Genomic DNA, 13750 nt, shown 5'->3' with positions numbered 1-13750 from the left:
TATGTGCATGGTCTTCTTTGCAAAACTCGGGCCAAAATCTAAATTTTCCATATTGCAGTTGCCCAGAGGAAAGTCCACTTGCAGCTCAACTTGCTGAAGGAAGCTATTTTTCTGCTGTGGCTCTTAAACAAACAAATAAAGAAAATAAAAACCCCACCAAAATCCCAGAGCAATTGAGCAAGTTGAGTGGCAGCAGTTCATGTACACGAGCTCCATAGACAAGGGCTGCAGCTCTGGTGGCTCCCTGCAGTGCTATGGGATGGCTGCAGAAGTCTCTCTTGGGCAGCATTATCTAAAACTATTTAGAGCTTTAGTTTTTTAAACCAATGCTTTGAAACTCAGCAAATAGACAACAGCTGTGGCACAGTGATGCTATGTATTAAGAGAAAATAAGGAATAACCAAAGAAGAGTGCTCTGCACTAATCCAATCTAGAGGCGATATTAAAGCCATGGATCACAGTAGCAGCGTCTGTATCCAAAAGCGAAGGGATGAAATGTCCTCCACAGACAGATTAAAGAAGAGCTATTGATTACTGTCCCTGTTATCAAGCATCTGGGACACTAATCAGCATCTCAGTTGTGCATTTTAGTAACGAAGGAGAGCAATGATTCAGTGGTTGGGAAGGCAGCAGGATTAAGTGGGAAGGAAGGAGAATCGTTATTATATTTATTCAGCTGCTGTCCAAAACGGAACAGTAAAACCCATCATGATTGATTTTTGTTTTCTAAGAGGACTATCTAAAATATTACTCCAACAAAATATCCTGTTTTAAACATAACCTGGACAAGTTTACTATTTCCCATATGTTTTTGTTGAAAACAGCTTGCTAAATCTCACATACTCTCTGAGTAAAGGCATTGTGCCAAAGAGGGAATTAACCCATTAGTCATTTAACAGTTAAAAGTGTCTGTTAAATGAAATCTGTAAATCCCAGTGAGATATTTCTGTTCAGCACTTGTTATTTGCTGCTGTTATGATGACAGTAAAACATAAATGGAGAAAACTGTGTACTTTCTCAGGTCAGATGGCCATCTCACCCACACAAAAAATGAGGAAAGGGACTGTTTTGAACATCTTTGATGTTCAAAGTGAGGAGGTTAACCTAGCTTTCAGCTTTAACTAGGATCAGATTCAAGGCACCCGAACTAGGACCTTCATGTCCATCAGTAATCTGTGGGAAGAGAGTGACACCTCCAGAAGCTGACTTGGGCACCTTCTTAGAGCAGTTCAGCAAACCTCTCTCCCTGCCTGTGGACTGTCACTGACGTTTCTGAGGGACCTCGATTGAGCACCTGAAGTCACCCAGGAAAAACTTGGTTCTGTCTGCCTGTGACAGACCTTGCTCTTTTGTGTGCATTGGCATTCGGCTTCCCCATGTCCAACCTGTGACAGCTTGTACCCATGTGGTCAAATCCTATCCTCCCAGCGGGTATCTTACGGCTGTGCCGACCTGAGAGGGGGCTTATCAAAATATTGTCATTTATGTCTATGAATCTGTTGTTCATTGTAACAGAAGTAAACACTAATGCAGGAGGGCTCTAAGTTCTGGTTGGCAAGGATGCTATTTAAACCACTGTCAGCTGAATGTATGTAAAAAAAAGAAAAAAAAAAAAAGGGTTGGAAATTCCAGTTCGTACTTTCTGCAGAGTATGTGTGAGGAAACTGGGAAACTGAATCTTTCTTAGTTGTATTTCATTCTGCAGTTCTTGAGACCTCATTAATAAAACTATACCAAACTATTTTTGTATATAATCCTCACAGGTTCTCCATATTCTCCTTTGGCTTCTATATATTACACAGCTTTAAAAGTGTCTTTCAAAAAATAGCAAGTACATCCTTCCCTATTGCGAGAAATCTAAGCCATTTAGGGTTAGCATCTAGTTTATTGGCTGATTGTTGTAACTGAAATCACATGGCCATAATTTCTGATCATACTGGATGTGCTCAAGGTAGGCTGAGAGCCCTAAAAGTTGAAAAACAATGGAAAATGTGAGTCAAATGTGTGAGGCTATTTGCATTAATTTTGCAGGCAGACCTGAGATTAAGAATGTGGTGTTGTTGACTTGTTGCATTATTTACATATTTCCTTTGTGATTTCTATCATTATCCATTATTTCACTGTATTTTTAATGAAAAAAAATGTTTATTTTCCTTTGAAGACTTCTGAAAGATTTTGCTAACTGAATAATTCTTAGTAAGTTATGTATATCCAATATTTTTCTGTGCGTGAAAAATAAAAGAAAAAAATATGGTAAGAAACCTCTAAAGTTGGCACTGAAAATGCCAAATGTTTTGCAACAAATGTAGCCATTAGCTGAGGTCAGCAAATAAAGACTACTACTATGGGTAATTGCCACAGCTCCGGGAACTGGGTTAGGGAGAATTTAATTCCCAGAGCTGGAATTTGGTCATGGCAGCCATTTACTTCTAAGGTTGCGAAAGACAGGCAAGACTGTAACGTGCTAAGGGATACTGTACTTCACCCAAGCTCTTACTGGTAATAAGTGAAATACAGCAGCATAAAAGCATGGGGGAGATTTTTGATGTAAATTTACACAGTTGTACAGATGTGTTAGCATTGGAATAGGCTGCTCAGAGAAGTGAGGGAGTCACCACCCCTGAGGGTATTTAAAAGACGTGTAGATGTGGTGCTTAGGGACATGGTTTAGTGATGGATTTGGCAGTGCAAGGTTATCGGTTGGTGGATGATCTTAAAGGTCCTTTCCAACCTAAATGATTCAATGGTAGAGTGAGAGGCATGTATTGTATTAATGTCCAGTGAGTTTTTAAGTGGTAGTTGCACTTGCAGAATCTTTTTACAAATAAATACCAACTTAACTCTGAAATCTTGTTGATATTTGAAGGCTGTATGTATCATCCTAGTAGTCCTACCCTCATTGTGTTTTAATCATTCTTTTACAGTCCAGTGATTTTCCTGATATCACGGTTAATATTCTTATACAATATGGATTTACATGATGGACTAAATTAAGCAGAAGGAGACCACCAGGAGCAGCACATCCACCAGCACTATTGTCACGAGGCAAAGCTGTTGCTCACCTCTTTAGATTCTTTTGTAAGCTGTTAAGAAGTGATCTTTTTTCAGCCTTATATGCATATGGTAAGATTACATCAAAGTGCTGAAGTAGTTGGTAACAAAACTACAGAATGCTAGTTATTTGCATTCCACTTGTATCTCTACTAAAAATCATAATAAGGACAAGAATAATGAATTTTCATTTGGGTCATACATACTGATTTGATATTAGGCATGTGGATGATGCTTAAGTAGAATACCACTCTCTTGCCAGTAATTTTAGGAAATATGATTCATGTCAGTAGTGACATGACTTTCCATCTCAGAACAGTCTGTCAGAGCTCCCAGGAGGGCTAATTTTAGTTTAATATTCATAGGTTAACTAGCCCTTATAGAGGAGCTTTTCTGCTTTTTTCTATTTACATTTCAAATAATTTCATGGAATTGCGTGGGAGCAAGAGAATTGTCTGCTGAATGATGATGGATACAGTAGTGTTAATAATAATATCATTAGCAGTGCTAAGGAAATAAATAGATCACAGAAGTTTGCATGTGCCTTATTTATAAAATCCCATAGCTGTATATTTTTCCTTCACTTACTATATGTATATTGCTATTTTAATCTCAAAGGAGTATTCCTTCCCATCCAGCCTGTTGAATGGCATCTTCCATAACCCAAACACCACATATCCCCTGGTGAAGGTTAGTGTTATGCATCCACAATGCAGATTCATTTTGCCAGACTAATAATTTACAAAGTCCCTGAGCTGAGCTTTCATGATAAGTACCCTCTTCAAGGGAGAAAGACATTTGCTCTGTAAATCAGAAATGACGGTTTATAATAGTACTGTGAGATTGGGAAGAGAAGAGGGGGAAATGGAGCTGAACTCTGCATTATGGAGGGTCTGTAGTTTCTTATTACAGTCCAAAGAATCCTGATCTACAATTCTTTGCTAATGAATATAACAGCTCTGCTGCTCACAGGACTTTGTATGCAGGTGTGTAGGGAAAAGATTGCCTTAATGCTTTAGTAAAAGAAAAACTTCTTTTCATTTTTAATGTGGGTCTGGAGGAGGAGAGAGTAATAGTCTTGTTTGTTCTTTTTTTTTTTTTTTTCTTTGTGTCCATTTCCAGTCAGATTATAAGAGGAGCTTGTAAACCTATATTTTTTTCTAATCTGCGGGCTTTGTAGTTCCACAAGATGGTGCTTACAACTCAAATCAAAATGGAAGTCTTTCTCCTCCTTTTAAATTCTCTGCTGTTAAATCTCAAATGAGCTCCAGTGTTATTGTGGAGTGTACTTGAGTGCTGCAAACTACATGATATTTTTCAGACAGCATGAAAAATCCAATTGAACTTAAAGCAAAGGTACTAAAGTACATCAGTAAAGTACCGTTTCTGATACATTCATTTTCCCTTTTGATTGTGTTTGTCACTTTATTTTTTACAGTCAAATAATTTATAATGCCTGACAATTAAAAATGGGATTCCTTAATAAATTATGTGGGAGTTAGGTAATATTTTGTATTCAGATTCAGAAGTGCCTTGCTCTAACTTGGAGCGGGAGTGGTACATGTGCAGATCTAAGCAGCCTTTATTTATTAATGTGAAAAAAGATGTCTTTTACTTAGTGGTCATATTGCATTGTGCCTTGGGAGTGCGTTACTTCTCTGTTCCTCTTTGCTAAAGCCAGTAAAATCCAGTTGATGAGGTCCATGGCTTCCTTTTGGTTTAAATTCAGGATCAACACTATTCTCTGCAGCTATCTGTCTGCATGTTCAAATTTATTGGACAGGGGAATATTTTTATAGATATCTAACAAACTTGAACTCTGTGTGTGTGTACATGCAGTGAATTATTTATCTAAACACGGAAATGAGTCTTTGAAAAGATCTGCTACATTTCCTACCCTTAGAAAAAGCATAGGTAAGTTACTGGAGAGATGACTTTACCCAAAACGAAAACAGGATCGGTGATACATTTATAATGTATTTTAGATGTCTTTTAAAAACCACATGAAAGCCTTGAATTCTCTGAGATGGCCTCAGCACGATTAGACCTCATTAGCTACTGCCTTGGGGAGAAGAATTGGGAAATGTAGAAAAACTCTTGGATTCTGAGATTATTCACAGAAGGTATAGATACAGGATTGATGGTTTGTCCTGGCAGTTCGTGAGACAGAGTTACGTTTTCAGTTAGTAAAATCTAGCGTGCCATTTGGATGCAATGATAATTTTGGAGAAAGCTCTGGGATGCAAGATAAAATACTGCATTTTAAAATTATGTTAAATATCAGTACCTACTGGATGCAGGGACAATTAGAAAGTGCCATCTCTATGTTATTCGTGAAGTTTTAATTGTTCATGTCTTGCTCAGAAAATGAAAAAGTGTTGTGAAAAAATAGGAAGCTTTTTTCTGTGAAATTATAATGTACTTGCCAAAGGAAAATTTAATTGAGGTTACTGGGATGACATCTTATATACTTGATTTTATCTTCTTGTAGCATTTTAATTTATAAAATTCTAGTGTTTTATTTTTTCTTTTCTTCTTTTTTTTTTTTTTTATTTAAAGGAAAAAAAATAGTGTATTCTGTCTTACATGATTTTAGCCATGTATTGTCAACAAAACTTGAACTCCCCAAACCAGAGTGCACACTCCTGCCCCTACCAACGAATGCAGCCCCGATGCTGTTGGGACAGTTCTCAGGAGGGTGCCCATCCCCTCAGCTCTTTCAGGGGGTTATGCAGGGTGCTACCCTGCCCTGTGATGGCTCCTCTTGAATCCCCAGCACAGTGAGCCAATGATGCTGCTTCAGTGGGGCCTCAGCTCCTTGGTTATTTTGTATACAATTTTTATTCTACTAAGGCAAATAGATAACTATGGGGAAATTACAGGTTTTTTTAATGATTGGCTTGTCAGTTAAATAGGATTTTTGTTGATTGGAAAAGGTGTAACTATCGGTGAGTTTTGAGATCTGTAAAATAGATTTATAATGGAAGAATATACGCAGTACCCTAAATATAGCGGCTGCTGCCTCCTCCATAATGCAGTGTGAACACTAGCTAGTTTGTCCTGCCAAGGGAGCGCTTTTTCATGAAGCATCATGTAGGTAATACAGATATAAGAAATACTATGGCTATACAGTAATTTTAGAAGCCGTGTGAAAGCAATTTAACATCAGATAAGAAATAGCAGTTCACAGAGAAAGGAAATGTGAGAGCTAGCTACAATAGTAGCTACAGACTTCAAGATTTCCCCCAGAAAAAGAAATGCAATGCTAAGTAGGTTAGAAAAAAACAGAATGTGGCCATGTGTGCTGTTGTAATGACTGCATTATTCATGCAGTCATTCCAAGGTGTATTTGTGCATCTGCTCAAAATGTTTGGTGTGAAATCAGATATCAGAAGCTTTATGAACCTGTTTGACTGATGTAGTACAGATTACAGCTATAAAAACCAGGGCAAAACCCAATAGTACTGTAACCTTGTATAATTTGAAATGCATTTTGATAAGTATAGCATGACTACCAGATACAAAGTGTGATGCATGAGTTAATGCAGTGCAAAGAGGGGTACATAGCTCCTTCAGAAAAATCTTTAATAGTTGTGACTCTTGTATTTTGCCCATAAAGATAGGAAAAGGCACCCTAAATTTTTGAACAAGTTTGAGGACAACTGCTTTATTGTACAATAAAAGTTCTCTTGTAGATTAAAATACCTGCTGTATAGCTGGAGAGTATTACACTACAACCCAGTATAATCCACTATCAAATTGCTATAAGTTTTGAATGCTCAGCTCTGTCTTTAGGAATTATTCATCCTACAGTTTCCTCCTGCTCTCCTGTCCGTAACTCCTGGGAAACCTTGAGCATCAATGCAGTCTCCGAAGCTGTCCTTTTCTCTTCCTTTGTAGTTCTAGTGCAACTTCAGAAAGCATCCCTCTTAAATGTGGCCAGCATCTCATGTGTGTAAAACACTTCAAGGCCTGCAAAATCAGTAGCAGTGTTTCAGGGACAGCATTAATACTTAGCCAAGCTGCCAGCACTACAGTGAGAACTGAGACACATTTTTATACATTTGTGCTGACAAATCTAAGTCCTGTTTGGAATGCAGTTTGCACAGCTGTCCTTATCCCCCAGAAGCATGTCAGAAAGGATCTTGATGAGATAATTTTTTAGTCATTTTATTAATTTTCTTCTGGTTTGGAGAAATTCCTGAATAACCCCAATGCAGAAGAATGTTTACCCCTTCCTGGTGTAACACATCTTGAGGTTATTACATCTAACATTTCTACATATTCTTGGAAAGTGCTATTCACAGCCTCAGCTCTGTTGCAGTAACAAAGTTGAGGCAATAGGACTCTAGTGTTACTGCCCTACCTAAAATCTGAGGAAGTAAAAGTTGTGGAAGTTTCTTGTATTTGCTACCCAGACATTTCAACATGGAGTTAAATCTAAGCAATGGTTTTGTACCTGATCAGAGCACTGACCTCTAAGAAGCAGGAAATTCAGTGAATTATATATATATTGTTTTATAATTACTCCACACCTTGATTTTTATGCCATTGAATAGCTTGGAGTGAAAGTTGAGTAAGAGAAATCATTTGAGATTTTGCTGTGACTATGTTGAAAAGGGACAGTGCACTCAAGATTGTGTAGTGCATGGTGCTTTCTTCTTGATGCACATTTTCTTTGAAAATAATAGTGCCGTATGAAAGGAAGTTGATAGGGAGAAACCTACTGAACAGAGCACTTACTGGAGGCTAAAACTAGATTCTGGTCATTTTCCATGACAAATACAGGTTAATATTTTAACTGGAAATGGCACACTGTAACTGTGAATGGTTTCTGTATAGCAACCTTTTGACCATTGGTGACTAGTTTGTGTGTGTCCTAACCATCAGCCTATGTTAATACTGAGACTGAGGATAACTTTTGAGTGGTGCTGAAATCAACCACAGTTAGAGCAATTAATTTTTCTTTGAGTTCATTACATTGTAACATCTTATTTTTACATCATTGTAATGATTATGAGAGATTTTAAACTTACAGTTTTCCTTGGAAGTCCTTCCAAAGTATAATTTGAATACATTTTAGAGTACTTTGAAATGTTAACTCTTAAAGGATGCAAGGTCCAAAAATCTTGGCAGTGCCTTGGAGAACATCAAGCCGTGGCTCCATGTGAGCAGCTTGTTCTCCCATACAGCATCTATAGGTAGGGCTTAGATGGATTTTACGTGTTCAGGGGCATCTTGTTTTAAGCTCCCACTGACTCTGCTGCTGAGTGCAGTTTGCCTGCAGAGGAGATCTAATGCTCCTGTATGTCATGGAATCATTAGAAATAGGGTTGGGTGTGATGTCAAGAGCTCCCTTTGTCTACCTTCATCCATAATTCTTTGCTAATCTCCTCCTGCCCATTTCTTGTTTTTATTCTATTTTTATTCTAGTGTTCTTAAACTCTGCACATGTTAGAAATCCCATCACTTTATAGGCAAGCTATTCTCATGTTAGTTTTTTCATGGAAGTTTTACCTTTTGTCTGCACACCTTTTTACAGTGTAATAATTTGACTGTAGTCTGTACACTGGAGTGGGTAACAGGCTAACTGTTGTTTAAAAGCCTTAGTCGTGATATTGCTCTATCAAATTGTCTCCATTGCCTTTGGGAAAAGATTCAAAGGATTAGTTATAGTTAGTTAAATGGTTCCATTTTTCTGTTACTGACTAATACCCTACACCATTTGTAAACTCAGATTAGTAAGACACTGTACACTAAATGATAGCAGTACTAAATTGTGCATGTTTCACAAGGCATTGGACACCCTCATATGCCCGTGGTGAGTGGATACACTTGCATACTGTTCTTGGTATTTCTCTTTTAATGACACATACTTCTATTTTAATTTTAAATGTTCCTTTAGATGGTCCTTGAGGAAAGAACAAAGTCAAGATGTATAGTCAAATATTTAATTAATGGGGCGGTGAGGTGCGGGGGTTGACTAAGGGCTTGCAGAGATGTTCAGTTGTCGGGTATCTTGGACAACTCCTGCTTTTGCAGTATTGCTCTGGGAGTATTTTACATACTAGAAATTTTTTCTTCTGTGCAGAAACCACGTCTGAGCATTTTGCAACCATCTGGCAGTTCCGTGGCTTCATATCGCAGTTATGTTCAGAATAAGCCTAAAAGATAGACAACAGAGAGAGAGAGTGTTTAGAAGGGCTTATTTGCCAGCAGTCACATTTCTGGTATTTAACTCAACTTTAGGATGAAATACTTTGCTGTTGTCACCATGAATCTTACTGATTAATTCTTTGCTCCTGGCAATCCTGGAATATTGAAAATTGCTAGAAATAGGATCCAGACTGAGTGCCAACTTTTTGTCACATGGATACCGTATCCAATTGGACAGTATACTTCATGTGACACTCCTGATACTTTAAACTAATTTTTTGGTATATTCTTAAAAAAACTGAAAAGTTATTTCTGAACTGTTCATTATTTTCCCATGGTGTGGTTCAATAATATGGTTAGCATGTGATTTTTACTTCCCTATCTATGTGTTTGCATACGTATACACCTATAGAAACCATCAATAGCCACTGATTTTTACTAGCCTTCTAGTATTATTTTCTGTTAACAAATAGAAGTTCCATATTTAGTGAAAATGCTGAGCTCTGATGCTCAGATCAAGGAACCTCTACTTTTTGGAATTTTATGCTCCAGTGAGGTATGTCAAAGAAGGAGTAAAGCAGTTGCTGTTTTCGATTTGTACAGAATCCCAGTTTTCAGCATGACTTGGAACAAGATGCATGGTATGCAACAAGCCATCTGATTAATCAGCAGAGAATTTGCAAACATCAGCAATGCTTCAAGATTATATAGAAAGATCTGATACCATGTCTCCTTGTTCTTTCCATATATAGTTCTTTGCCCTTGCTCTTCCCCTCATCTCCATGAGAGTTCATGTGAGGTCTGTAGTTTAACGAAGCACAGGGCTGCCTGGACACTCTGGCTTTTGGATTGTCCCTTCCTAATTGGCTTTTACTGGTTATTCTTCAAGCATGATAATGTCAAGACAATTTGCTGAGGAGTCAATCATGTGATTTTCATCATGATGCTTATGTAAATGCTTCTTCCAGTTTGCAGCTTTATTACCTCAGTATTTTTCAAAGGTGCCGTCCATAGCAATTCAATGACATGGGTGTCTTCTAGGTGATCGGTGGGAGACAAGGAAATCTTAACAAAACTGAGGGCTTTTTCAGTTGGCTTAACTGAAGCTGCTTCTCTTCGTGCTTACAGGGTGGTATAATGAAATTCTGCTGCTTTCTTTAGTTCTTTGTGATTTGAAGAGTGTAGAGTGGTGTTGACAGTGAGAAGTTGCCTTAACCTCCATTTTCACACAGCAGCTGATCATGGGATTTTGTGGCAGTGATTTTGCAAAATTACCTTTCTCTAGGATACAGGTGGAAGATGTGTCTCTTCCATGTAGAAGCAATGTATTGAAGGAGGAAAACTGCTGAAGTCTCAGTGGTGGAAGTCTTCAGGGATATATGTTTCATTTTGGACAGGAAGTTTGGGTTTATCTAACAGTCTGTATTCCACTTGGTCGCAGTTATTGCTATTCCCAGGGGAAAGGATTATTCTGAGGAAAAATCTGCTGATGTTTTAGCCCCAGGGTCACTGAAAGTTAAAGGAGCTTAAAACTTGGGCATGAAAAACACAGCTAATGGATGTAAATGAACTAAAAAGTGCTCTTTCAGAAAGCTTGAGGTCATTAGCAGGGCAGACTTGAAATATGTAATCTACTCTGATAGCTTAAGAGAACAATACAGGGTTAAAAAAGTGGAATTCTAAGTGGTTTTGTAGGTAGTGGTTCAGATGCTTTTGGCATACCACTCATACCATACATGTATCGTTTATTTTAGTCTGTAATCCTGTGAGCCCCTTGCCCTGCTACTGAAAGCAGAGAGGCGAAGTGCTGACGGTGCGGTAACAGGAGCTGTTACGGATCTTGACAGAGTAAACACTGCAGCGCTTCGGTGTGTGTCGTTCATGGGCATTTTGAGTATCTGTAGCGTGCTGAATTTCACCGGTCACAGTAGGGCTGGCTTCGAGGCATGCTGTTTTAAAGTGTTTGGAGACTTCTGAAAAATTACTGTGGGCTATCCTTTAAAAGCAATCGCATTTCAGTTTTTGAGTTTGACCCTAGCTGCTGCTGAGGAAGAACAGGACGAGACCACGGGCTTCCTGTTCACTCATTTGGAAAGCCTTTACAGAGAAATTCTAAGTGTCTTGTAGCAGAAGCTACAGGATTTCCTTTGTTTAGTTCTGCAAAGCTTTATTTAGCATGATGGCAGATGAATATCCTTGTCACAGTTAAGAAGAAAAAACAATAACTAAAGAAATTACAATTTTATAAATACTTTATATTCAGGAGCAATAGATTACACAGGAACATAAACCAGATTTTCAGGGGCAAAAAAAGTGTGTATATCTTCGTCTTGCTGTGTGACTTCAACTTAATGTTTGGAGTATTGTTTTCCTATCCTTATTTTATAGGTATATTTATTTTTTGGTATTGTTAAAAGAGAATGTGTGCTTCTGACTATAGATTTCTAATTCTGTGAATATTCTAGCAGATGATCAGAGCAAACATAGAGTATTTTCATGATGGATATGGTTGAACAGGGAGATTAAAAAAAAGTCATACACAAATTACGCCAATCATTTTTCCTTTTTATAACTAGGAAAAGACTTTTTTTCCTGTAGTTGTTTATTTTCAGTGTCCACGATTTTAACAGTTAAAGTATAAATGAGTAAATGTTCATTTTCTCTTGGTAGTAGCTTTGTAAAATCCTGGTTGAGGTTAAGTGTAATGTGTTTGAGGTGGTCTCTTAGATGGAAAGAAGGGGGAGTCTGTCCGATGAGCTTCACCGTGCCTCTCTTGCTGCATGCAATATGTGTCTTCCCTGGCTTCACATATGAACCTGTGGCCTGTGGGTCTCAAGGAACTGCTTTGTTCACATCTTATTGCTGTTTGTAGCCTTTGCAATGTCTGCAGCTGAACGGCTGTTCTAAAGTCTCAGCTGGGGCACACATTAGCCATTATTTTAATGACTAGAACAGAATTTTAGATAATTATATTCAATATCTCAGATACTACCACTGGTTTCTGTGCTACAAGTTTTTAAAACTGAGGGCCCTTCATAGGTATAAGTTGCATAAGCACACATCTGTATTGATGCTATCTGTGAGGTATTTGCTCTCTGAAAAGGGTGCCTGAAATACCACAGAACTACAAATCCTCTGCTCTGGTGGGCTTCAGCTTTCCAAACTGTTTGAAATGTCATCTACTGCAGTTTCAAATGAAAAAAAATAATTTCTATTTCTTCTTACAAAATCTGGATCAGTACCTCCAGATTATGGTTCAAACTATTTCAGCTTGTCTTTCCCATTCTTGGGAAGATATTTATATTGTTTGTATCTCATGTCAAACCATGTTTTTCTTTCTGCTGAATTCTGCCATGTGTTGCTTTGTTTGCAAGTCGCTTCCAAGCCAGTAATCATAAGCGCTCCATCTGGTTGGGGAGCAGAGTAGTGATAATGTAGAAGGACATTTCCACTATTCTATTTAAAAGAATCCTCCATCTGTACCAAATCTACCATTTTAATGAGATTGTAAAGGGGTTTTGTTGTTTTTTTTTTCTTTTTCAAAGAGGGGAGGAGATGGATTGTTGAGATTTTTTTTTTTTTCCTTGCATATCTACTCATTACATGATTGTATTAAAGGCCCTTTCTCTTTCCTAAGCTAAGAATGACTATAGGAATTTGCAGTTCATGTAATTCAGGATGCAAAACAACAAAAGGATCCTGAAAATTTTACCCAAAGTCTATAGCAAATTGGTTTTGCCATTAGTACTGAGCCTTTCCTTTATTACCCTTTGTTAATAGCAGGCATGTGAGAAATCATCCTGAATGCTGTAAAACTGATCCACAAGGTTAAGAAAAATATCGTGTCACTGTGATTTATGACGTGAGGTTTCAGTAATCAGAGCCGAATTGATGGATGTGAATGTGCTGAGATGACTTTTCGGTGCTGGCAGATTTTAATTTTTCTTCATGCTTTTCTTTTGTAATTCTGATCGTTGCTCTTTTAAAATTAATGGAGAGAGAATTGGACAACTGCTCTTGTGGGAATGTCACAACCTAAACCAGGACAATTTTGTGGAGGTTAATAGGCAGTGGTTTGGGTCAATCATCCACTGGTCTCATCATACTAATGTGAACTCGAAAAGCCAAGAGCCGCCAACTGGAAAAGCGAAGTAGCTCTAGCAGAATAAATGAGCAGAGAGTGGGTAGGGCAGAGCGGTCTCAGCAGAGCTCCTGGAGGGAGCAGGCTGTCACCCAGACCGTGCTGGCACCATCCATGGGACCTGCGCTGCCTGGGGAGCAAGGGGCACAGCCCGCCCCGAAAACAGACCCATTCAGAGACTGTGTTGAATCCTTTTCTCTAAAAGCGTCGTTCCTCCTTTCCAAAGAAGCAGTCATTCAATTTTAGGAGAGCTGCCGGATTGCCAGTTGTGTGTCACCAGCCACCACCCGCTGACAGGAGGTTGCAGTTTGGTGGCACCCAGTGCTGTGGGGACACCACCCCACAATGGGCTTGGTCTTCTGCATGGACTCTTGTGAGTTTCCATAAAACTGCCCAATTTAA

The 13750-nt window shown here is 38.4% G+C and overlaps 1 protein-coding gene across 19 annotated transcripts in view; it reads left to right on the top strand.

Moving 5' to 3' along the window:
* Positions 1–13750, top strand: part of ANK3 (ankyrin 3) — a 279582-nt gene that overhangs the window by 101836 nt on the left and 163996 nt on the right. The window contains exons 1-2 of one of the 19 annotated variants that reach the window (XM_033004251.2): positions 5744–5749; positions 8957–8959. The exons of the other annotated variants lie outside the window; for them this stretch is intronic. Coding sequence (XP_032860142.1) covers positions 8957–8959 — 3 coding nt within the window. The 5' untranslated portion in view covers positions 5744–5749. Of the gene's footprint in view, positions 1–5743; positions 5750–8956; positions 8960–13750 lie in introns of those variants that run through there. 19 annotated transcript variants of the gene reach the window in all.

The sequence above is a fragment of the Tyto alba genome, unplaced genomic scaffold (assembly GCF_018691265.1).
Source record: "Tyto alba isolate M040663 unplaced genomic scaffold, T.alba_DEE_v4.0 Super-Scaffold_1, whole genome shotgun sequence".
Classification (NCBI taxonomy): Eukaryota; Metazoa; Chordata; class Aves; order Strigiformes; family Tytonidae; genus Tyto; species Tyto alba.
This window is presented reverse-complemented; position numbering and strand designations above follow the sequence as displayed.